Below are 26,729 nucleotides of genomic sequence, written 5' to 3' on the forward strand. Positions count from 1 at the left end.
CAGTATACAACTGATTGTTGTCCTATAGACAGAGTCTCCCACCTCAGCTGTAGATCTCTGCAGTTCATCCAGAGTGATCATGGGCCTCTTGGCTGCATCTCTGATCAGTCTTCTCCTTGTATGAGCTGAAAGTTTAGAGGGACGGGCAGGTCTTGGTAGATTTGCAGTGGTCTTCCATTTCAATATTATCGCTTGCACAGTGCTCCTTGGGATGTTTAAAGCTTGGGAAATCTTTTTGTATCCAAATCCGGCTTTAAACTTCTCCACAACAGTATCTCGGACCTGCCTGGTGTGTTCCTTGTTCTTCATGATGCTCTCTGCGCTTTAAACGGACCTCTGAGACTATCACAGTGCAGGTGCATTTATACAGAGACTTGATTACACACAGGTGGATTCTATTTATCATCATTAGTCATTTAGGTCAACATTGGATCATTCAGAGATCCTCACTGAACTTCTGGAGAGAGTTTGCTGCACTGAAAGTAAAGGGGTTGAATAATTTTGCACGCCCAATTTTTCAGTTTTTTATTTGTTAAAAAAGTTTGAAATATCCAATAAATTTCGTTCCACTTCATGACTGTGTCCCACTTGTTGTTGATTCTTCACAAAAAATTACAGTTTCATATCTTTGTTTGAAGCCTGAAATGTGGCAAAAGTTCGCAAAGTTCAAGGGGGCCGAATACTTTCGCAAGGCACTGTATATACAGTGGGTACGGAAAGTATTCAGACCCCCTTAAATTTTTCACTCTTTTTTATTTTGCAGCCATTTGCTAAAATCATTTAAGTTCATTTCTTTTCCTCATGAATGTACACATAGCACCCTATATTGACAGAAAAACACAGAATTGTTGACACTGTTGCAGATTTATTAAAAAAGAAAAACTGAAATATCACATGGTCCTAAGTATTCAGACCCTTTGCTCAGTATTTAGTAGAAGCCCCCTTTTGATCTAATACAGCCATGAGTCTTTTTGGGAAGGATGCAACACGTTTTTCACACCTGGATTCAGGGATCCTCTGCCATTCCTCCTTGCAGGTCCCCTCCAGTTCTGTCAGGTTGAATGGTAAACGTTGGTGGACAGCTATTTTTAGGTCTCTCCAGAGATGCTCAATTGGGTTTAAGTCATTGCTCTGGCTGGGCCATTCAAGAACAGTCACGGAGTTGTTGTGAAGCCACTCCATCGTTATTTTAGCTGTGTGCTTAGGGTCATTGTCTTGTTGGAAGGTAAACCTTCAGCCCAGTCTGAGGTCCAAAGCACTCTGGAGAAGGTTTTCGTCCAGGATATCCCTGTGCTTGGCCGCATTCATCTTTCCCTTGATTGCAACCAGTCGTCCTGTCCCTGCAGCTGAAAAACACCCCCACAGCATGATGCTGCCACCACCATGCTTCATTGTTGAGGCTGTACTGGACAGGTGATGAGCAGTGCCTGGTTTTCTCCACACATACCGCTTAGAATTAAGGCCAAAAAGTTCTATCTTGGTCTCATCAGACCAGAGAATCTTATTTCTCACCATCTTGGAGAACTCCATGCGGGTTTTCATGTGTCCTGCACTGAGGAGAGGCTTCCGTCGGGCCACTCTGCTATAAAGCCCCACTGGTGAAGGGCTGCAGTGATGGTTGACTTTCTACAACTTTCTCCCATCTCCCGACTGCATCTCTGGAGCTCAGCCACAGTGATCTTTGGGTTCTTCTTTACCTCTCTCACCAAGGCTCTTCTCCCCCGATAGCTCAGTTTGGCCGGTCGGCCAGCTATAGGAATGGTTCTGGTCGTCCCAAACGTCTTCCATTTGAGGATTATGGAGGCCACTGTGCTCTTAGGAACCTTAAGTGCAGCAAAAAAATTTTTGGAACCTTGGCCAGATCTGTGCCTTGCCACAATTCTGTCTCTGAGCTCTTCAGGCAGTTCCTTTGACCTTAATGATTCTCATTTGCTCTGACATGCATTGTGATCTGTAAGGTCTAATATAAACAGGTGTGTGGCTTTCCTAATCAAGTCCAATCAGTATAATTAAAAATTTCTGGACTCAAATGAAGGTGTAGAACCATCTCAAGGATGATCAGAAGAAATGGAGAGCACCTGAGTTAAATATATGAGTGTCACAGCAAAGGGTCTGAATACTTAGGACCATGTGATATTTCAGTTTTTCTTTTTTAATAAATCTGCAAAAAGGTCAACAATTCTGTGTTTTTCTGTCAGTATGGGGTGCTATGTGTACATTCATGAGGAAAAAGAAATGAACTTAAATGATTTTAGCAAATGGCTGCAATATAACAAAAAGTGAAAAATTTAAGGGGGTCTGAATACTTTCCGTACCCACTGTATATATATATATATATATATATATATATATATATATATATATATATATATATATATATATATATATATATATATATATATATACATACACACACACACACACACACACACACACAGTGTTGGGGGTAACGTGCTTTACGTCGTTACGTAATAATATTACTTTTCTGGAGTAACGAGTAAAGTAGCGCGTTACTTTATAAATTTACACATTAATATCTGAGTTACTTTTTTAAAAAATGCGGAGATGGCAAACCAGAGAATTACATTACTGTGATGGAAGTATTCTTATTATTTTGAAATAGTCGAGGAAAAGGAGAAAGGAATAATGGTTAAGTGTAGATTATGTGTTGGTGAAAAGCTCTTGTCAACTGCAAAAAATACAACTTCAAAAAACAAAACATCTGCATGCAAAGCACAGCACTACAGATGTGTGTGTGTGTGTGTGTGTGTGTGTGTGTGTGTATAAAATGTTGAATATATGCAACATTATACAATGTTGCATTTATGGAAATGGAGACAGAAATATAGAAAACTTTTGCCGACTTTCCACCACTGCAGATCTATAGACTGCTCAGAATAAAAGTTTTCTGTGGGAGACACATGTAGGACGCCATCACAGCGAAGAAAGTGAGCAAATTCACAGCTCATTTGCTCTTTGTGGGAAGATAAACTGCCACGGTCACTGATAATAGCGTGAACTTTGTAAAAGCATTCAGAATGTTTCAAGCTGATGATCAAGCAGAGAATGATGTAGACGAGGACGAGGTCATATTTACGGAATTGCACGAAGTTTTATGTGATGACAGTAAAAGGTATGTTCTCCCTCCACATCACCGGTGTGCAGCCCACACCCTTAACCTTATATACACAAACGATAGTTACATTCCTGACGGCGAAGGCAGATTGAAAAGCAGTGAACAGAAGAGCGACTGGAAAGTGTTCAGCCGTGTGGTCAAAATTTAGTCGATCATCTTATTGTTCTCTAAGAAGTTATTAAGCATTTTAAATGTTTAAAACATGTCTTTTGCCCTAATATAACGCAAAAGTAATATAACGCATTACTCTCCATAAAAAGTAACTAAGTAACGTTACTTTTTTGGGGAGTAACTCAATATTGTAATGCATTACTTTTATAAGTAACTTTGCCCAACACTGTATGTGTGTGTGCGTGTGTGTGTGTATATATATATATATATATATATATATATATATATATATATATATATATATATATATATATATATATATATATATATATATATAATGTGTATGTATGTATGTATGTTCTGGATCAAGTAAAACATGGTGTGTGAAGGTCACTTGAGGTCAGATGAGTAGTAAAGGTAAAACTGAAGGAATAAGTTACACTTTGCTGTTGCATTATATCTTAATGTAGATGGTGTGAATAATGTAAAGTTACATTCAATCTGACAATACTGTAAAACCTTAAACACTAATTCTTCACTGAGGAAATGTATAATTTCTAAGCTTTGGATGTATCTAACAGTATTACAATATCTGCACACAAATGATGATGAATACATTGTACATGAAATGACTGAAATCAGATGAGGATGCAATTAATCATAAAGTATATTATAACTGCAACACAAGTCTAATGTCCTTTCAACTTTGTACATCTACATCTCACTCCATTCAAGAAAAGCAAACTTTTCTAAATATATCTAAATATTAACAACAGCTAGAGTTTATTAAACACATGAAACGTTGTCGGGTTTGTGAAGAAGCGCAGACGGACAGACACAGGTTCTTCTGCAGTCTTCTTGATACTTCGGAGTTCCGCGGTTGTGTGTTCAATACTCCAGACAAGTCTGGCCTCCATTTTATAAACAGAACAACGGAAACTTTACTCTGGTTCCTGATTTGTCCAACGCGTTTAAAAATCCCATGTCGTCCAATAATTAAACAGTTCTTGTTTAAAACAGAATCGCGCCAGCCAATCACCGAGCTTCGCGCCTTCCTCGGCTTTGGTAGGCTGAGCGGTCGGAGAGGGAGGACCGGAGGACCGGAGGGAGCGCAGAGCACCAGTTTCTCTTTTACATATTCATTTATTTATTTTGGTCTGTGAATTTAAAGGGGAAATATCCAGTTTTTCGATATTCTCGGTAAATTTTCTGCAGAAAAAAGGTAGGAGTGATTTTCTTCATCTCTCTCTCTCTCTCTCTCTCTCTCTCTCTCTCTCTCTTTCTCTCTCTCTCACACACACACACACACACACACACACACACACACAGTTATTGCAGGGAAGTTGCTGAAGCGGTGTTGCGCGCGCTCGCCCGTTATCTTAAGCTCGCGTAGCGAATACATTTAGAGAGATAATTAATAACGATTTAACTTTAAAATCGGGTATGTGAATATATTATTATTATATTTTATGTGATACAATTTTATTATTACCGACACTGAGCTGTGACTCTCTAACCGGGATGATGAACAAGATTCAAACAGTGCGCGCGCTGCTGTGTGTCAACTCGGAAATATGTTCACCGACTTGTAATAGGAAAAGAGCTTCACTGTCTCACTGTCCCACTGCTATGTCTCACTGTCTATTTCCCTGTCTCTTTGTCCTGTCTCACTTTCTCTCTGCCCCGTCTCCCTGTCTCACTTTCTCTCTCCCCTGTCTCACTTCACTGTCTATCTGCCCTGTCATTTTCTCTCTGCCCTGTCTCACTTTACTGTCTCTCTGCCCTGTCTCACTTTCTCTCTGCCCTGTCTCACTTTAACTCTGCCCTGTCTCACTTTCTCTCTGCCATCTCACTTTACTGTCTCTCTGCCCTGTCTCACTTTCTCTCTGCCCTGTCTCACTTTAACTCTGCCCTGTCTCACTTTCTCTCTGCCGTCTCACTTCCCTGTCACTTTCTCTCTGCCCTGTCTCACTGTCTCTCTTCACTGCCTCAATTTCTCCCTGCCCTGTCACTTTCTCTCTGCCCTGTCTCACTGTCACTCTTCTCTGTCCCACTTTCTCTTCCCTGTCTCTTTGCCCTGTCTCACTGTCTCTCTTTTATGTGTCTCTCTCTCCTCTCTGCCCTGACTCACTGTCTCTCTTCCCTGTCTCACTTTCTCTCTGCCTTGTCTCACTGCCCTGTCACCTTCTCTCTGCCCTGTCTCACTGTCTTTCTTCCCTGTCTCACTTTCTGCCCTCTCTCTCTTCCCTGTCTCACTGTCTCTCTTTTATGTGTCACTGTCTCTCTGCCCTGACTCACTGTCTTTCTTCCCTGACTCACTTTCTTTCTGCCCTGTCTCTCTTCCCCTTGTCTCCTTTTCTCTCCGCCCTGTCTCACTGTCTTTCTTCCCTGTCTCACTTTCTTTCTGCCCTGTCTCTCTTCCTCTGTATCCTTTTCTCTCTGCCCTGTCTCACTGTCTCTCTTCCCTTGTCTCCTTTTCTCTCTGCTCTATCTCACTGTCTCTCTTCCCTGTCTCACTGCCCTGTCACTTTCTCTCTGCCCTGCTTCTCTGCTCTGTCTCACTCTTTTACTGACCCCTCTCTCTGACTCTCTCTGTCTCACTGATCTCTCTCTTTCTCTCAGATCATTTCCCTCGGTGTTAAGTGTTAAACAGAGATAAATCATGCTTAGCCCTTCTGCGTGTGTGTATGTGTTTTCTATAGATGACGTTTTCCCTCCTTCCAGCCAATTGGAGCATCTGCAGTGTTTGGTCTTTTTCTGTTCTCTTCTGTATGAATAAGACTTCATACACACATTCTCACAGTTTGTCACATGAACCTGGTTTGGAGTAATTGTAAAATATATTTTTAAAACTTAGTTGTGTGTTTTATATTACCATTAGCTGCTGCATTATATGAGATAATAGGATCTTAAAGTAATTTGTGTTCACATATATCCTGGGATTATCACATGTGACTGTGGAAGCGTGGGTGTGTCTCACTTCAGGAGAATATATAGATAGGCGCTTTTTTTGTTGACACATTAACAAAAATATTAAAATGTGTCTGGATGTAATTTTCCATGTGGTACTGACATTCAATATATAGAGGCAGTTAAGGGTTGAGGAATCAAGGCAGACAGGGACATAGCATTTAATAGGACCTGTGAGGAGGACACTGCACCATCACAACACAGGTTTACCTGGACCTTTTCATGCTCAAAGTGTTTCTAGCACAAATGTTTATGAAGCGTGGAAGTCTTGGTACCATGAAGACTTAAGTACTTGATGTGAATCCATGGGGACTACTACTCCTGCAGAGACATTTGCTGACCTGGTGTTTCTTTTATTGAACTGTGCTATAGGTAGAGATGCCAATTGTGCGGTTTCAGTCCGGAGACACTGTGATGGGCCGCTGGCCCGGCAGTAACCTCTACTATGAGGTCAAAGTTCTGAGTTACTCTGGCAAGTCTCAGCTCTACACCGTCATCTACAAAGATGGCACAGAACTGGAACTGAAGGATGCAGATATTAAGGTATGTCTTCCATCACTTTTTACATGAAAATCTGTCTACTTCATGTGGCCGTGGAAAAATGGGTACTTGTACTTCACATCCTGTGTTTCTGTAGAGCATGACCGGATTCAGGCAGGGGTCTGGCCGCTCTCGTTCCCGCTCCCGCTCTCCTGCTCGTACTCGCCGAAGTCGTTCACGCTCTCCGGCGAGAACGCCTCGCCGCTCTTCAGTGCACACCGCCGAGAGACGCAAAGACAAACTTAAAGATGTGCTGGAGGTGCGTCTCTCGCCTGTGGTAAGAACGTTCACTGCATCTAAATATATACTCTGGGTTTCCTTGATTCTCTTAAAAGTACAGTATTTCTTCTGTTATGACAATATAAGCTAGTCAGAAATCATGTAGAATGTTTACAAAATAGCAGTAAAGCTACGTCGTCCAGGTTCCTTATATTATTATTTAATACTAATCAGTATTTGGATATTAAATAAAATGATATTTATTTATTTGTACTCACTCATCTTAATAAACTGTGTTGTCTTGCTTAGGCCCAGTGTGGATCATTATTTATTGTTTTCTTCAGTTGCACCTACAATATATTCCTCATGTTTGACTTGTTTTAGACAATGCCGCTGGTGAACAATAGCAACAATGAGCACGTAAAGAAAGAAGAGAATGACAGAGCCAGCAAAGAGGTTGAGGTGAGGATTCAGCATGTTTGTGAAGCTAGGTTTCTTTGTGAATAAAATACACATAGTTTGCAGAACGTTCTGCATTTTCAGTGCAAAAAAAAGGCGTGTGTGTGTGTGTGTGTGTGTGTGTGTGTGTGTGTGTCTGTCATCTGCTGAAAAACCATCTGGGCCAGTGTTTAATACATTGTATAACAATCGGTTTAATTTAATCTCAATAGTATTCTGGTGTTTTTGTACAAAAGATCTATATTATATGAGGGCAGATATATACTGTCATCTGTGTTCACCATTTAGAGGCGTAATATGCACAAAATATGGGTTTTTATATATTTGAAACATATCAACAAATGTAACATACGTGTAATAAATAGCAAAAAAACACTCATTATCAAGAGCCTTAAACTGAATTATATGGCAAGTCACGTCATTACACACTGTAAGCTACCGTATAATTCACTATGTTTGTTTTTAGGTTCTTTCTTTAAGTTCTACCGAAAGAGATCTTAAGTATTTTGGAGAAACATGTATTGATCATGTGATATAAGTGCACACCTTGTGGTTTAAATGTTTCTTACAGAGGGTAAAGGAGGAAAGCGAGAACCAGGTAAGTAGCCGCTACAATCTTCGCCGCAGGAAGGACCAGGGGGAGGAGCCACCGATAGAGCAGAAGAATGCAGAGCCAGTCGTGTTGCTGGCTGCACCACAGCAGACCAGCAAGACCATCGAGTTGGAGTTTGGAGGAAGAATCGGTAAGAGGCTCGTCTTAATGTTCTAGTTAGTGTCTCACACATACAAAGTCCACTGATGCGCACCTCTGATGTTCTTCTGATAGACGGTTAAAATAGAAGCCTGATAAAAGTGTCTTAGTAAGATCCTGGGCCACAGTCAGCTGTCAGAGCTAGAGATCAGTTAAGTAGGAAGTCTGTAGTGTAGCACATTATAGAGGGACCTCTTTACTATTTGCCATCTTAGATACAAAACTCTTTTTATACATGTATAAAAATTTAATTAGGACTACAAAATAAACTGATCATGATCAATTCTATGTTATGGAGAATATTTATTTTTCATTATCAGTAAAATGATTAATTGCAGCTCTCATATTAACTGCTGAATTGTACCGTGCTTTACACCTGTCAAAAGCACATTTCCCCCCCAACTGATTTATTCAAGGTACTTTTTATTCTATAACTTGTCAAGCAAAATGGGCTTCTGCTTAATTTTGAGGATTTATTTAATCGGTTATGGTTCACTCCCCTGTTCTGCTTCAGGTGCATTCTTTTTGCTGCTGCTGCTTCCTGTGGTGGTGCTGGCACTGCTTATTCTCTGTGGCCAGAAGGATTCTAGTCTCCTCAGCTTTCCTCGCATGCTTCCCCCACTTGACTCTCTGTGGGACTGGCAGGTTTTTGGCATCACACTCCTTTGGCTGCTCTTCCAGGCTGTCCTCTCCCTGCTCCCTATTGGCAAGGTATTTCCACTCATCACAAGAACAGTGTGACGTGGGTCCCAGTCACATGACCAAGAACACAGCACACCCATCTGCCTTTTCCAGCACCCTCCACCCCTCCACTTTCTCACAATTAAGGAGTGATTGTTAGCAATCCGTTATATGAAATGAGGTTTTGTCCAGTGGGCTTTTGATTCATTTCCTGTTTTAAATGTTACAAGTAAAACAAGTTGCGTTACACACACATACATATACAGACACACACATACACATACCTTCATCATACATACATACAGAGAGTGAAAGGTCAGACTTGTTTTCTTGCTCCCTAAGATTGTTAACGGAATGCCTCTGAAGAATGGAGAAACACTGACGTACAGAATTAATGGTAGGACTGTTAGGATGCAACACTTATTTTTATGGTGGAACCTTGGTGTTGCATTTTAACATACACTGGTGCTGTGCTCTGTTAGGATTTTATGCACTGCTCATCAGTGGTGTAGCAGTAGGCACCGGCGTATATAATGACGTGGATCTTGGCTACATCCACGCTCATTTCCTCCAGTTCTACACCTCAGCCCTGCTCATCTCCATCCTCCTCAGCATCTACCTGTTTGTCCGTTCCCGCTGGATCACTGACGATGAGCGTGCTCCAGCTGGCAACTCTGGTAAATGTGTTCCGGGAAGTATAATGCTTATGTTAATATAAATTAATTTGTAAGCAATTTACAGCATCTTTACAACCTTTTTAACTGTTCTTTTAAACTGTCCTGCTCAGGTTATGTGATCTATGATTTCTTCATGGGACGTGAGCTGAATCCACGAATCAAAAGTTTTGATATCAAATTCTTCTGTGAAATGCGTCCAGGACTTATTGGTTGGGTAGGCCAAATTCTAATCATTTATATTTTATATAATAAATGGCAAACACTTAACCCTCTTGTTCATTTTATCTTTCTTGTTTTTCTACCATAATGCAAATAATGTTTTTTTTTAGCTTGTGATTAACTTTGCCATGTTACATGCTGAGATAAAACTTCAGAATCTTGACACCCCGTCCTCAGCCATGCTGCTTGTGAATATCTTCCAGTTGCTCTGGGTTGCTGATGGCCTTTGGCATGAGGTAAAATTTATCTGATCGAATTATCATTTATTTACTGTCGTCGAGTCATTCTCAGTCTTACCTACACACACACACACACACACACACACACACACACACACACACACCCTGTGACCCTGTAACCTATCAAACACATTGTCAGAGTTTGGGAAGTAGCAAAAATTAAGGTCTGGAGTTTGAATCCTGACCATGCCAAAACCGTTAATGACCAGAATTTCAGGAGTTAAAAATCGCCATTTAAGTGGGTGAGAAGGATTTAATCTCTTTCCACTTTAATCAGTTATGAGCCTCTGTGTGTGCAGAAGAGGACAGGGAGCTCTTTCTTCTTAGTGTGTTATTCTGCATAGTCAAATGAAGTGTGTATTAGACTTTACTCTCCTGCCTGGTAGCTTTTGTATGACTTGACTTTTTGGTATGAACTTGTTAAGGACGAAATGTTCTCTCTGCACAGCCATGGACAGATAACCAGATTTATCTGTATTTCAGGAGAAACTTCTAACCATGATGGACATAGTGTATGATGGCTTTGGGTTTATGTTGGCGTTTGGAGATCTGGCCTGGGTTCCTTTTACTTTCACTTGTCAGTCATATTACCTTGCCAGTCACTTCAGTGACCTTTCTGTGTTTTGGATTCTGTCCATCATCTTAATGAACAGTAAGTTTGTTTTCTTTATTTATTTGTAAATATGAACAAATAAAACGTTAAAATAGCTAAATACATTGTTTTAAATCATGTAACACTTTTTTTATAATTCTTACAGCAGTCGGCTACTACATATTCCGGAAAGCCAACTCACAGAAATTTGCTTTCAGAAGAAATCCAGGCGATCCCACGGTGTCTCGTACGTATTTCCCTTATTTTCATTCATTTGCCAAAACTCTTACCATGTATGATGCATGTTACTGTTTAACCGTTCCTTATTCAATCAGATCTGAAAACGATTCCAACTGCAACTGAAAAGAGCCTTATTGCGTCTGGTCTCTGGGGTTTTGTTCGCCATCCGAATTACCTCGGTGACCTCCTCATGGCTTTGGCCTGGTCCCTGACGTGTGGTGAGCGGATGGATTTGGATTCCTGCAGTTTATTGAAATGCTTTTTAAGTCTCTGGTTATTTTCTATATTTTAAAGTTTTTTCTGGTTCTCTACTCTTGCAGGTTTTAATCACATAATTCCTTATTTTTATGTGATTTACCTGCTCGTCCTGCTGGTCCACCGGGAGGCGCGTGATGAGCATCAGTGTAGGAAGAAGTACAGTGTGGCGTGGGATCAGTATTGCAAAGCAGTGCCTTACCGTGTTTTCCCTTGGATATACTGAGAACACTCTCTCCTTCTCACACACACACACACACACACACACACACACACACACACACACATCCAGAGAGACATTTGGGCCATACAGAATTTCCCGTAGAGCATCTGAATGAAAATCTTAATCCTGAGAGCAAGAACACAACTGACGTGGGCTCTGGGCAGATATTTGGGTCCAAGGATAAAAAAGTTATCAGAATAATTTGTAAAAAAGATATTAGAATCTTGCCCCAGTTCAATGCTCTTCTGTGTACATAGATGTACATAAATGTTTTTTACTCAAGCAATTTCTGCCATAATTTTTAATCACCTTCTATAACCAATTTGTTTTGCCTTTAATTTCTTGGTGTAATTCTCTTAAACGTACACTTTAATGCATTTTGTATATTATGTTTGATGGGATATTGATTAAATAATTGTATTTTTTTTTTTTATCTTCATTTTTGTCCCTGTATAGTAAAAACAGTTATGCTCAGGACCATTGCTTTTATGAGAATTTGTTTTTGTTTGAATTATTTTTTTAAGTTCTTATTTAAGGCAGATTGTTTTGAAATTATTTTTAACTGATCTGTGCAAAGATGTTTGTTTAAGCCAAATGCTTTTAAAGAATTTTCATATTCTTTATTTTATTTTACATTTTGTTCTGCGACAGTAACTAGTGCTTTGTTTTTTGTAACATATAACGCATGGCAGGAGAGATCACATTTCTCATCTGTTCATTTGAACTTTGTTCTTCAGTACAAAAACTCTGAGTATTTCAGTGTCCAAAGTCTACTTGATAAAGAGATTCAATCAGGCTGATTAAATGTTAAATAAATTGCCATGATGTTTGTAATATAGATTGTAATGACTTGGCAAAAAGGTTTAAAATGTAAGAAACAATTTGCACAGAAGAGTTTTATTACTTAACCTGTAGTTTCTTTATAAAATGGGTTGATCAGAATACTGAGTCATGTTTAACAGCTCAGTGTTTCATTATCTGCAAATTATTTTTTATTCATGCACATTTGAACCTTTACGTTTTTATTGGTATTTGCTGATCTTTAATTATTGCTGTTGCTTTCTTTTCCTTAACCATTGTCTTTTGGCGAGTTGAAAAGCGTTTGTGAAATGTTCTGTTTGTTCTTCTTCGGCTAAATGTCACAAGGAGTTTTTTAGAGAGTAAAAAGCAAAAGACGTTGCATTGGATTTTTTTGCCAAAAAATAAAATATTTTGTGTAGCCTACTTGTTTTATTTTATTCTCAGGAAATGAAAGCTGAACATCTGATCTGTCGTCTCATGTCCAAACATTTCCAGAAGTTTTTTTTTATATTGCTACAAATCTTTTCACAGAGAGATTTATGAAGATAGTCACCTTAAGTGCTGTCTATTTGTCTCCTGATTTAGACCAAACGCTAGCACACTGCTCTGGACGCCAGGCGTCAGTAGTGCGCTGCAGCTGACTTTACTACTAAATCTCACACTTTCTTTCGGCTTCTCCCATCAGGGGTCGCCACAGCGGATGATCCGCATGTTTGATTTGGCACATGGATGCCCTTCCTAACGCAACACTCCCCAATTTATCCGGGCTTGGGACCGGCACTGAAAGTGGCTGGGGTTGGTTCCCTGACAACATTGAGAGCGCCGCATCCTAACCACTAGACCACCAGGGAACTCTGACTTTACTACTAAATACAGGTAGGAAAATAAATATTAAATTCTATATTCTACATGCAGCGTCCAAATAATTTACATTTATGGCATTTGACAGATTCCCTTATCCAGAATAACTTTCATAAGGGATGAAACTACACTATCCTGCACAAAAGTTTCAGGCTGGTAGAAGAATTATTTCAACAATAGAAATTTTAATGGTTCTATTCTTATCAATAACAAAATGGTAAGTAAATAAACAAATGAGATCCAAACCTGATCAATATTTGGTGTGAGTACCCTGTGCCTGCAAAACAGCTAAGTTCTAGATACATTTGCAGTTTTTGAAGGAAGCAAGTGCATTGTTTCAAACATTTAGGTTTTCTGTGGATGTAGGCTGCCTCAGATCCTTCTGTCTCTTCATGTAATCTCAGACAGACTTTATGGTGTTGAGATCAGGACACTGTCTGGGCCGAATCTATTACTTTCTGGACTCCTTGTTCTTCTTTATGCTGAAGATAGTTCTTAATAACATTAGCTTTATATTTCAGGTCAATCAGACTCCTCCCTGATGGAATCTTCTTCTTCTTCTTTCGGCTGCTCCCATTAGGGGTCGCCACAGCGGATCATCCGTCTCCATACCACCCTGTCCTCTATATCTGCCTCTTTTACACCAACTACCTGCATGTCTTCCCTCACCACATCCATGAACCTCCTCCTTGGCCTTCCTCTTTTCCTCCTACCTGGTGGCTCCATCTTCAGCATTTTTCTACCAATATAATTCATGTCCCTTCTCTGCACATGTCCAAACCATCTAAATCTCGCCTCCCTCACCTTGTCACCAAAACATCCTACATGTGCTGTCCCTCTAATAAACTCATTTCTAATCTTGTCCATCCTCGTCACTCCCAACGAAAACCTCAACATCTTCAGCTCTGCTACCTCCAGCTCCACCTCCTGTTTTTTACTCAATGCCACTGTCTCTAATCCATACAACATCGCAGGTCTCACCACAGTCCTATAAACTCACCTCCTCATCACCTCTGTTCCCTTCACCTACATGCCCATTAAAGTCTGCCCCAATCACCAATCGTTCTTTCCTAGGTACACCATCTACCACTTCATCTAATTCACTCCAGAATCTTTCTTTCTCCTCCATCTCACAGCCAACTTGTGGAGCATAGGCACTGATGACATTTATCATCATCCCTTCAACTTCCACCTTCACGATCATCACCCTATCAGAAACTCTCTTCACCTCCACTACACTCTTACTGTACACTTCCTTCAGAATCACCCCTACACCATTTCTCTTCCCATCCACACCATGATAAAACAGTTTAAACCCAACAGTTTAAACCCACCCAATGTTCCTGGCCTTACTCCCTTTCCACTTGGTCTCCTGAACACACAACACATCTACCTTTCTCCTCTCCATCATATCAGCTATCTCTCTCCCTTTACCCGTCATAGTACCAACATTTAAAGTACCAACCCGAACCTCTACTCTCCTACACTGCTCCTTTTCCTGCCGTCTCTGTAGACGCCTTCCTCCTCTCCTTCTCCTCCTTCGGCCAACAGTAGCCCAATTTCCACCGGTACCCTGTCGGCTAACAATACCTGTGGCGGTCGTTGTTAACCCGGGCCTCGACCGATCCGGTATGAAATTCTCATTTGTGATCCGCATATTTGATTTGGCACATGTTTTACGCTGGATGCCCTTCCTAACGCAACCCTCCCCATTTACCCGGGCTTGGGACCGGCACTAGGAGTACACTGGCTTGTGCCCCTCTAATGGCTGGGTTTCCTCCCTGATGGAATGATAAATAATTATTACTCAGCATTGAGGACAACATTAATCCTGACCAAATCTCTAAATCTTTTGCAGAAATGCAGCCCCAAACTTGCAAGGAGCCTCCACCATGCTTTACTGTTGCCTGCAGACACTCATTATTGCATCGCTCCCCAGTCCTTCAGCAAACATGTGTTCTGCTACAGTCAAATATTGCATTATTTTGACTCATCAATGGTTGCTGCCATTTTTCTGCACCCCAGTTGCTGTTTTCATGCATAATTAAATCGCTTATCCTTATTCCAGTAGACAGTAGATTGGTATATCAGGATCTGGTTTCCTCCAAGTTTTTTGCTAATGGGCTGCACTACATCTTCTAGTGTTGAAGGGAAGTAAGCATGATGTGTCTTTCATCTGCAGAATTAAGTTTCCAACCACTGCATCATAAACCCTTATATATTTTTCTCATTAATTTACACACAGTACCCCATTGTGACAAAGTAAAATCAGAACTTTTACTCAGAACTTAGTAGAGGCAGTTGAGTAGGTTTTTTTTGTTGTTTTTTTTTGGGGGGGGGGTGATGCAACAAGCAATGCACACCTGTGGTTGGATGGGAAGCATCAGTGAACAGCCACTTTCAGGTCTCCCCAGAAAAGTTTAATAGGGTTCATGTCAGGGCTCTGGCTGGGCCACTCTAGAACATTCACAGAGTTGTTTCTAAGCCACTCCAGTTTTGTCTTGGCTGTAGGGTTGTTATGTAGGCCCAGTCTGAAGTTCTAAACAAGATATCTTTAAAATTTGCTCCGTTCATCTTTGTCTCAACCCTGACTAGTCTCCATATCCCGCCACCATCATACTTCACTGTTGAGATGGTTTTGTGCAGGTGATGAGAGGTGCCTAATTTCCTCCAGACATGATGGCAAAAGTTCAATCTCTGTTTTATCAGAGCAAAGAATCTTGTTCCACACAGTCTGAAAGTCCAGTTGGCAAACTCCAAGTAGGCTTCCATGTGCATTGTAGTGAGGAGAGGCTTCCATCTAATCAAATCAAATCAAATTTTATTTATAGAGCGCCTTACAGCAACCAAAAGGAGCACAAGGCACTTTCCAAAAAACAATAATAGACAATAAAATATAAGAACACAATGTACATGCCGAGGCCAGACTATTAATGGCCTTGAACACAAACAGCGAGCGGAGGACAGGGGTGATGTATGAGCGTTTGGAGGTGTTAGAGAGAAGACGTGCTGCCGCATTTTGTACCATTTGGAGCCGATTGAAAAGTGATTGATTAAGTCCAGTCTAGAGAGCATTACAGTAGTCAATCCTCGAGCTGATGAAGGCATGTATAGCTTTTTCAAGGTCAGCTTGGGACAAAAATGATTTGACCTTTCTGAGTAGTCTTAGCTGGTAAAAGCTCGCCTTCACTACTGCACTGATCTGTTTATCGAAGTACATACTTTTGTCAAAAATTACACCCAGGTTACCCACGGTAGGTGCAAACTGAGGTGTTAGAGAAACAAAACTAAGAGAACTGCTGGGTGAGTCCGGGCTAAACAGGATGTACTCAGTCTACATTCAGATGAAGGAAGTTCTGGGAAAGCCACTGTTTGATATCCTGAAGGCAATTATGGAGAGGGTCCAATGCAGAACGATTACTCAGAATCACAGGAAGATAGATCTGGAGGTCGTCAGCATAGACATGAAATTGAACTTTGTGATTGGAGATGAGTTGACCAAGTGGCAGCATATAGAGTGAAATCAGAATGGGACCAAGAATAGATCCTTGAGGCACACCAGATGACAGGAGCAACCGAGGAAGAATAATCATTAAGCATTACTGAAAAAGTTCTGTTAGTGAGATATGATGAGAACCAATTTAGCACCGCACCCTGCAGACCAACAACATGTTGAAGACGAGAGATGAGGATGGCATGATCCTCGGTGTCAAATGCAGCGGTTAGGTCCAGTAACACCAAAACCACAGAGCTTTTACCATCAAGGGTTTCAAGAATGTCATTATGGACCCTCAATACCGCTGATTCAGTGCTATGTCTCGACCTGAAACCAGACTGAAATGTATCACCAATGCCGTGCAGTTGAAGACTGAAGCTGGCCGAAAACAAGCTTCTCCATCAACTTATATCTAAATGACAGGTTAGATATAAGGCGGAAGTTGAATAGTATGGAGGGATCAAGGTTGGGTTTCTTGAGCAGCGGTCTAACAATAGCGTGTTTAAGAGCAGCGGAAACAGTACCCACCCTAAAACAGCTGTTCATGAAGGAGACAAGGATGGAACCTATCATGTCAATAGCCTCTCTCAAATCCTGGCAGGATTTGATTAAGATCAATCTAGAGGGCAGGTGGTGGGCTTCAACTTGTGGACAGCTTTTTTGAGGTCCACAAGAGTAACTGCATCAAAGTTCTCTAGCACAGATTGCACCGCACGAGTAGACATGGCAACAGCGGAGACTTGTGTAATGGTTTGCCTAACAGAAAAAACCTTGTCCAAAAAATGTTGTTTAAAAGCATTGCATGTGCTTACAGAAACGTTATTCAAGGCGATGGACACCGGATTTATGACAGAATTTATAGTGCTGAATAAAATTCCAGGGCGGCGGCTATTGCTATTGATGAGAGCAGAAAGGTAGTGTCCTTTAGCTTCCTTCAGTGCACTCTGATAGGTGGCAAGACTGTCTCTAAACATTTCCAGTGACCCCTGCAGCCTATCCTTCTTTCATTTTCGCTCAGCCTGAGGGCCCGAGTTGTATCATTGAGCCAGGGGTCCAAAGGACCGTTGGTCGACTTCACCTTGTAGGGTGCAACAGAGGCCATAATCTGGGAGCAGATGGTATGGAAGGAGGCGAGGAAATGGTCCGGACAAAGAGGCGATGCCAATTCAGCAGTAGAGGTGAGATCTGAAACAGAGAAGGCAGTATCAAAATCATCGACTGTAGATGAGGTAATAATGTGACGGCGATGAGGGGCAGTAGACGTTGGTGCAGGTGAAACAGCACAAATGTCAAACCGTATGAGAGAATGTTCAGAGATGGGAAAATCCATGACCTCACAAGTCGACACAATCACCCCACGAGAGATAATAAGGTCAAGAGTGTGACCTAACCTATGGGTGGGACAGGAAATGGACTGAGCCAGATCTAATGAGTGTAAAAGTGCCTTAAAATCATTAGCAGGTTTATCAGAGGGGCAGCAAACATGCATGTTAAAGTCACCACAGATTAGAACATTGTCAAACTTTACTAGAAATTCTGACAAAAACTCTTCTGAAAATGTTTTAATTGAGAACTCAATAAAAAAATCCTTGTTTAATTTGGGCGGCCGGTAGATTACTGCACATAAAATCGGACAGGGTAGTGTAAGCACAAATACTTGTAACTCAAAGCTGGAATACCCTCTAGTGGACAACTGGCGGCACTTCAGGGACTGTCTATGTATGGTGGCTATCCCCCTGCCCCTACTTGTTTGCCGTGGGGAGGATTTCCGAAAAGGCACTGACGTCACCCGGGGGAAGCCAGGTTTCGGTGAGGATAAACAGATCCAGATTGTGAGAGGCGATGACATCATTGAGGACAATTGTTTTGTTATTCAGCGATCGGGTGTTACAAAGTGCCATGCGGAACGTGGACAAGTTGGCAGGCGATGATGTCTCACTAGAAATTGGACGGAGGTTTCCTTGGACACAACCCCGGGTGGTTGTTTCAACGTGGCGGGGTCACGGACATGGAATGCCAGTGTTGGAGCCAACCAGCCGAAGCCATCGGTAGCATTCCCGCGAACTTCTAGCATTGCCAAATCCTGGTTGATCTTTACACCTCGGAGACGGAGAATCCAGGTGAGTCCTCAGCCTGGCATGTACCCCGCCTCTCCGACCGCGTCTTCTGCGGCGCTTCCTGCCTGGTAGCCAACAGACAGGGCGTCTCAGGAAAGGATGAATTAATGTCAGTGGCGGTGGTGGTTTAAAGGACTGGGTATTTAAGAGGCGATTAGTTGTAAAACGCAGTTCCAGCAGCATGGTTCGATCATACACAATAAACGAACAGACAGTAGCAAAAACAAACGTGAAAAAACAGAGGAGCAAGTGGCAGGCCAAACACAGAGGGATCATCTTGGAAAATCTAGCCACTCCACTATTAAGCACAGCTCGCTGAAGAACTGCAGTGATGGTTGTTCTTTTGGAACGTTGTTTAATATCCACACATGATCTCCGGAGCATTGAGTTCTTGATCACCTCTCTTAGTCTGGCCCTTCTCCTCTGATTGCTCACTTTGTCTGGGCTCACTCTTCTCTACAGTGTTGCTTCAGTTTATTGAGGTTTAAGCAATGAGGTTTATGTACAGCTCTCTTAAGGTCCTGCCGCAGCATTTCAGTCGGGTTAAGGTCTGGACTTTGACTGGGCCATTGCCACAGCTTGATTCTCTTCTTTTGCATCTATTTTGTTATACATTTGCTGGTGTACTTGGGATCATTGTCCTGTTTCATAACCCAATTTTAGCCTAGCTTTAGCTGTCAGACAGATGGCCTCACATTTCACTCTAGAATACTTTGGTATACAACTCAGTGAGTGCAAGGTGTCAATGATCTGTGGCTGCAAAACAAGCAAAAATCATTACCCCTTCAACATCCGTGCTTGACAGTCGATATGTGTTAGCTTGAATGCTTCAGGCCAATAAACTGTTAAAACTTGGGCTTTTATAGAAGTGGCGACACTTGCTGATGGTCAGTTGATCAGGGGACATTTAATTAGCAGCACCTGGCTAAATATAAATTGAAATATATCAGTCTGTGTGATGAATCTATATAATATACGTGTTTCACATTTTGTATTGAATTACTAAATTAAAACAACTTTTTAATGATATTATAATTTACTGAGATGCACCTGTACAATACTGTGCAAATGTTTTAGGCAAGTGTAAAGAAATGCCAAAAAAGTAAGACTGCTTTCAAATAATTTATGTTTTGTCAATTCTTATCAATTAACAAAAGGCAATGTGAGCAAACATAAGAAAAAATCTAAACAAAAGCAGTATTTGGTGTGGCCACCTTTTGGCATACTTACACTTGCACATTTTATTTACCTTTACAATCTCATGGATTTTGTAAGATCAGATTCAGGTGATCTAAAATCAGACTTGAGTTTCAAAATGTGCTGTTTAAGAAGCACAAAGAAACAGCCAAGGACTGTAGACGTAGACCTTTGAGGACCATAGACGTAGTGGCCGGCATAGGACACTTGGGCAATAGATAAAAGACACATCATGCACCAACTGGAGAAGTGCAGCCCGAAATGATCTTCATGAAAAATTGCGGCCAAAATGCCATAACTCTGACAGGAAAACAAGGATAATTGACTCAACTATGCACAATACTTGGGGTGCAGAAAAATGGCAGCAGGTTCTCTGGGCTGATAAGTCAAAATATGAAATATTTAGCCATAGCCAAGAAAAGTGTGTGGAGAGCAGTACAATAATTAGTGTCTGTGGCAACAGTGAAGCATGGTGCAGGTTCCTTGCAAGTTTGTGGCTGCATTTCTGTAAATAGAATTAGTGATTTGGTCTGGATTAATGGTGTCCTCAGTGCTCAGAAATACAGGCAGATAATTATCCATCATGCAAAACCATCAGGTAGGGGTCTGATTGGTCCTAAATAGTTTCTGCTGCAACCCCAAGCATACAGCCAATGACACTAAGAACTATCTTCCGGTAGAGAAGAACAAAGAGTCCTTCAAGTAATCGTTCTGGCTCACACAAAGCCCTGCTCTCAATGTCTTTAAGTCTGGAGTGGATTGTGTGAAGAAACAGAAGAATTTGAAGCAGCCTACATCCATAGAAGATCTGTATTGACCTGATTCTCTTCTAATTTCTCTTCTGTTCAACATTTTGTTATTAACACTTTTTTGAAAACATTCTTACTTTATAGCACAACTTTTCACAACTGACTGAAGCTTTTGCACGATACTTGTAATGACTGGAAGTTTGAGGATGAAATTAGTATGTGCTTGTTGTTCCACAGTTATTTAATCCACTAGATGTTCCACTAGATTTTTAAGTATGACCATAACAGCTTGGGGTGCAGTAACAGTTTGGGGAAGTACCACACATGGCTGTAAAAGTCAGGTGTCCCTTATAGGCATTTATACTTTATGGACATATATCTATAATTTTGTAGATATATACCTTCTTGGTCTACAAATACAGTAAGATTAGTTTAGGTACTTGGACAGTGGCCACAATGGATTTGGAATGAAGCAATGAATTTATTGACTTTTAGCTTTCATTTGAGGGTCAGCAAAGCCTTCTCTGCTGGCCTAAACACTATCAGAAACACTGCTCTACATTTACTACCTAAATTCTAATATTTGTTCCATGAAATTGTATTAATTTATTCCCAACCTTATCTCAAGGTTTCTCTTGGTTGCTTTGCTTCCAGTACGTGTATGTGGATGTTTGATTTTTTGCCCAATCAGATTTCGGCCTCTATGTGCTGCCATGTCAATCTACCCAGGGCCTTCAGAATCTGTACTGATGGCTTTTTTACCTTAGTCTTTATTAGCAATGAGTCTGTTTCTTTACCCAATCAGATTTTATATTCACCTCACAGGGCAGCTAACTGGCTCAAATAGAGTCAGCATTTTTCCATCCTCTGAATGGTTTGTCAGAGGGAAACTGTTACAGCGAAGTTCGACTAGCAAAACACGTCTGTAGCTCTGCACACATTAATACAGCTGAGTTAGACTTTTTTATGCCTACGAAGGAAGAGAAATTGATTTGGTCTCGGACATACTTAAAAATTTATTTTCAAGAAAAGCTAGACATTGTGAGAAGAGGTCGGCCAACCCTCGAAGCTAGCTAGCTTGTCTCAGCTCAGAAAAGGGTTTGTTCACCACTTCCAGACCAGTGAATACAAGAGGGACCACTGGATTTCAGCCTCTGAGGAGCGGTGCAATTTATGACTATGCATCTCTGGTGAGTAGGTTGTATTTTATTATTTTATATATAATGCACTGTGAACGCATATTTCCATATGCCTACAATGGTCATTAAGACTTTATTGGAGATAAAGCCCTTTTCTAAGGGCTGCTTGTGACCACAGTTTAAAAGGTCTATAAATATTTATTTGTAGTTATTTGTATTCAGTGTAGGGTTAAGGACTTCTTGCCAGCTATTTATCCAAATACTGCATGTATTTCATGTTGCTGAAGTTGCCAGATTTTGAACTTGCTGTAATTTTTTTGTATGTATGGTGAAATCACACTAATGACAAAAAAAATAACAATATGGCTATGCAATATACTCTCGTAAAAAATGTGTGAGATGTGAACTTATAATACATTTTTCACGTTTTACGTTTATTTCTGCAATATTTCTGAGATAATAAATATTATCCTGTTAAGGTCATTAATGTGATTTTCTAAGAGCTACAAATCTGACTGGAATCAAAAATCATACTGAGGGTTTTTTTCTGCTTGCATTTGATTTTAATGATGTACCTTTAGAGTTACTACAAACATTATCAGAAAGTTTACTTCCCAGTTTGCTAAGTTTTTAGTTTTCTCAGAATGAAGTAGAAGTAGCACTTTAGACAGTGCAGTAATCTCAGTACCTTGGCTGGGCCTACACCTGGACTGCAAGTCTTTGTACTTGCATGATTGTGTTTACTAGACATTTATACTAAGAGTGTAAGAGGTGTAGGTTGTCTTGAGCATAGCTGATGCGAGGATGTGACTTCACTGAGTTGCAGTTGTAGCTGGAGGAGAGAAAAAGCCCCTGACCTGAGCCTTGTGGTGACCATGCATGGAGCAGATATGGATTCCGTCCATATGACTATCCTTCCAGTTAAGAAGTAAACCACTTGCATTCTGTGCCTTTAATAACAACAGCAAACTCACCACTACTTCACAATTAATCAATCAATATGCAAAATCCGCTTCAAAACCATTGACACGGACACCCAGGGAAGTGGAAAGAGCTATTCTTATTACTGAGCTGAGATGATTGCTCAATATACCAATCACTTGGCTGGGGGATGAGGGCATGAGTGTAACGAGGGCTGTTTCTTTTGTTATCTGTAATGCTTCATCACCCACATTCTTTATAGTAATATGACCAAAGAATTCATGCAGATCCTCCCTACAGTTTTAATATAGCCATTAACACATCTTTCAAGCCTAAACGCCCCTGAGCTGAAATGATTCATGTCTGTTTTTCTTTCGTGTATGGTCCAGTGACACCAGAGTGCCACTTTTCTCTCCTTTTCCATCTAAAGTTGGAACTCTGCCATCATGGACCGGTGTTATTTTTCTCCAGACACTGTGAGATTACAGATGTTCTGTGCTCGGAATAAAACAGCCGTGTAGCACATTACTGCTGGGGAGACAGCACGGCTAAATCACTGAATGTCCTAGTGGAGCCAGTCGCAAGGCAGAAACAGAAGAGGAAGAAGGGAGTCAGATACAGAGAGAGTGCATTAAAAACTTCCAATCTTCAAGGTAAATTTGTGAAGCCATACAGAATAAAAGCATATCTAGAAGCACATAACAATCCTTAAATATTTCTCTTCTAAGTTGTGAATAGGATCGTTCTTTTTTAATTTTTATATTTTCAGAAATATGAAGCGTCTTGGAGGATTTGCAATTCTGTGCCTATGGATGGTAGAGGCCTTGGAGAATTGCCCCGATTCTTGCAGATGCTTCCAGAAAAAGAATGTGGAGGCAACCGATGTTAACTGTTATAAACGTGGACTTCGACATTTTCCATTAACGTTTCCTCTGGACTCGTGGATCTTAAAAATGGGTGAGAAAAATCGACTTAGTTCAACATTTTGAAATTTCCAGAAAAGAGCTCCTGAATCCAACTAAGAAAAAATTACGAGCTCTCATTGAAATCGGATTTTAAATCTTGACAAATTATCTCTGTAAAACAAGCATTAATGATTCACTTCTACTTGCCACTAAATAATTCATTTATGTTCTATCCTTTATCTCCTTTATTCACAAGGTGAAAACATAATTCAAGAACTTCCAGCAAACATCTTAAGCTCTCTCCCCAAACTTGAGAGTGTAAACCTGGAACGCAATTCAATTAAATCTATAAACCCCCAGGCTTTTTCTGGTGCCAGCAGATTGATGCTTCTGAACCTGAATGGAAACCGGATAACCAATCTCCCCACAAAGGGATTCAAAGACCTTCTCAATCTCCGTTTTCTCATGCTGGGCCAAAATCAGATTGCCAATGTCAAATCTGACATGTTTATTGGCATGAGAAACCTGTCAGATTTAGACCTGCCCATGAACTCTCTTAGCAGCCTTCCACCTAATGCCTTCAGACCCCTGATCGCTCTCAAAGTATTGGATCTTGCCCTAAACCACATTGAAAAAATCTCTCCAAAAGCTTTTTCTGGTCTCGAAGAGTTGCTTTTTCTTAATCTAGATAACAATCGGCTGAAGGACATTCCGGGTGGGATTTTCAAGACTGTTAGCAACCTGGAGATGCTGGTGCTGGATAATAATCTTCTCTCCACCCTAAGTTCGTCCATGTTAGAGGGACTGTCAAACCTCCAGGAGCTCTATGTGAGGAAAAACATGATCACAATCCTGCCAGCTGATGTTTTACGCCATACCCCCAAACTTGCCCAGGTGGCCCTAAGCGGGAATCAGCTTCACACAATTGATGGGAATATGTTGGCCAACATACAGGGTAAGCATTTGACTGATGATTACTGTAGTATTCTTAAGCTATAACATTGTTCATAGGACCATTGTCAAGCTTTCTATAATTTCCAAATGCCCAAGGACTTTCAGAAAGCATGCTGAAATAATCTTACAGTAATAATGTATGTGGTGTAGCAGTTCTAATAATTTAATGTAATCTAATCACATCATCTTCATAACTGTATTGATCATTCCATAATTTTAGGACTAAAGCATGTCTATTTGCATGACAACCCATGGAAATGTGACTGCGACATCAACTCTCTGCTGCAATACATCGATCAAACCCAGGGGAATCGTGCTCCTCTGGAAAAGCTGTGGTGTGTAAGTCCAGAGGAACATCGTGGCAAACCTATGCACAAACTCAAATCAGAGGGTCTTTTCTGTGACGGCTAGTTAGACTCTGTTTCATCTATTATCATGACAGTTTAAATGCATGAGACTTTATGTAACTGAAAGGTAAAACTTTATGTAATTACAAACGCAATGACTTTGACAAAACAATCATAGGGGAGCTGTTGATGCAGATAATCGCTATTATTTCCTTCCCACATGACTCTGTTATTTTTAGACCACCTGGAGCAGCATATTACTACCCTATATGCTCACTTGTGGTAGCGCAATTATTTTTTATCTTCTTTTTTTTTTCGCTGAAGAAGTTAATTCACTAATTGTTAAAGAGGTCAGTTTTTTCTTTAAGTCTTATCTAATTTTTATATATTGATAAATGAATTGATAAAAGTTATTTTTTATTGAATATATTTTCAAGCCTAATAAAATATTGTTGGATTACTAACATTTACAGTATGTAATCATCCTGAAAAAATTCACATCATGGAAATATTAAAACATGTACAGCAATTTCACAATTCTGTCATCACTATGGGTGAATATATAAGTAGCACTGAGACTGCAGGTGCTCTTGCAAAATTGATGTACTTTTTTTTTTTTAACAAGGAAGTGAAAAAGAAAGAATCCCCTGTGCTTGCAAGCAAGCTAAAAACTCCCACCACCACATGAGAAAGAATTCCTCATCAAATTGTTACAGCAAAAAAAAAGTCCCAATTGAAATCGTCATCCTACAACCAAATTCCACCTGGTTGCTGAGGCAGCAGATTCCAACTGTGTGATGGGATTTTGAGTGCTGGGGAACTTCTACAGCTTAAAACCTTTTCTGAAGACACATCTGTGCTTTTCGCAATAGAAATGCACCTCACATGCCTTACAAAACAAATTAAATGGTTTCTATGGATTAATGATATAATAAATAATTAACAGTAAGTAATAAAACAATACCACAACATTGTTACTGTGTCAACATTTGGAACACATGCATAATAACATACAGAAAATATACAAACAGAAAATAAAGCTGTTTCAATTCGGGTTTTTTTTTTTTTGTTTGTTTTTGTCAAGGCCCACATATAACAGTTGTGTGGTCTTTACCACCCAAATAAGGACACAACAGATTTAAATTTGTAGAACTTCTGTTTCAAAAAGTAATCCAACATTTAAAAATGAAGAAGGAAGAAATATCTATACATCTTTCTACCGCCACTAAAAGTCCAAGTGTTAGGAGTGCAACTTTTTCTATAAAATCAAAAGTTTCAGCAGTTTAGTCTTCAAAACCAAGATGAAATAACATCTGCTATGACCTCAAATTGCTGCTTCTCAATCTGGGATGGGTTATAAGGCCATCTCCAAACAATTAGAAATTCACCATTTACAGTGAGAAGGATTGTTTACAAATTGAGATTTACAGGCCTCTGTACAGAAGTCAAATTTCTATGCTCATGAAATCACAAACAAATACTGAACATGTATGGCTTTCATGGTGTCTGGGGAGATACTGCATCTTACTGTGTGCACAGAGCAGTGAAGTAAGCAAAGCAGTGCTACAGGAGGTAACTAGAGTCACAGTTTCAACATTGTGGCTCTAGGAACCTGTGACAGGGACTAAGAACTATCATGGAATGCAGACGCTTCTCTAAACACCTTTTATGATTGCGTCAAGGCTGCAGCTAACCGCTCTAGCGTGCACAAACAGCATGCACGCTGATAGAGCCGGAGAGGTAAACACGTTCACCTTCTTGAAACATGACATGAGGAGGGCATTCAGGAGAGTGAATATTAGGAAGGCAGCAGGACCAGATGGCATCACAGGTCGGGTTCTAAAAGTCTGCGCTGACCAGCTAACAAAGGTGTTCACCGAGATATTCAATCTCTCCTTGGAACATGTCTGTAGTCCCATCGTACTTCAAA

The 26,729-nt window shown here is 40.5% G+C and overlaps 2 protein-coding genes across 5 annotated transcripts; both read left to right on the forward strand.

The window, feature by feature from the left end:
- Positions 1-3,824: 3,824 nt before the first annotated feature.
- On the forward strand, positions 3,825-12,536 carry lbr (lamin B receptor). 3 transcript variants are annotated; one of them, XM_083563066.1, is made up of 14 exons: positions 3,825-4,469; positions 6,590-6,760; positions 6,855-7,034; positions 7,361-7,438; positions 8,007-8,178; positions 8,701-8,897; positions 9,210-9,264; positions 9,350-9,544; positions 9,655-9,758; positions 9,874-9,999; positions 10,486-10,654; positions 10,764-10,841; positions 10,930-11,052; positions 11,155-12,536. In XM_083563066.1, the coding sequence occupies exons 2-14, from the start codon at positions 6,596-6,598 to the stop codon at positions 11,313-11,315; spliced, it is 1,803 nt and encodes a 600-aa protein (XP_083419192.1). In that variant the 5' UTR covers positions 3,825-4,469; positions 6,590-6,595; the 3' UTR covers positions 11,316-12,536. The 3 variants fall into 3 exon arrangements, with proteins under 3 accessions (XP_083419192.1, XP_083419191.1, XP_083419190.1); XM_083563065.1 differs by having other exon boundaries at positions 3,831-4,468; positions 6,588-6,760; positions 10,761-10,841; XM_083563064.1 differs by lacking the exon at positions 3,825-4,469 and adding an exon at positions 4,568-4,688 and having other exon boundaries at positions 10,761-10,841.
- A 122-nt stretch (positions 12,537-12,658) lies between these two features.
- Positions 12,659-25,853, forward strand: LOC310738127 (uncharacterized protein). 2 transcript variants are annotated; one of them, XM_083563110.1, is made up of 5 exons: positions 12,659-12,989; positions 23,024-23,246; positions 23,363-23,550; positions 23,755-24,453; positions 24,673-25,770. In XM_083563110.1, the coding sequence occupies exons 3-5, from the start codon at positions 23,367-23,369 to the stop codon at positions 24,861-24,863; spliced, it is 1,074 nt and encodes a 357-aa protein (XP_083419236.1). In that variant the 5' UTR covers positions 12,659-12,989; positions 23,024-23,246; positions 23,363-23,366; the 3' UTR covers positions 24,864-25,770. The 2 variants fall into 2 exon arrangements, with proteins under 2 accessions (XP_083419236.1, XP_083419237.1); XM_083563111.1 differs by lacking the exon at positions 12,659-12,989 and adding an exon at positions 18,358-18,590 and having other exon boundaries at positions 24,673-25,853.
- The last annotated feature ends 876 nt before the right edge of the window (positions 25,854-26,729 follow it).

Source organism: Silurus aristotelis (genome assembly GCF_946808225.1).
Source record: "Silurus aristotelis genome assembly, chromosome: 15".
Lineage (NCBI taxonomy): Eukaryota > Metazoa > Chordata > Actinopteri > Siluriformes > Siluridae > Silurus > Silurus aristotelis.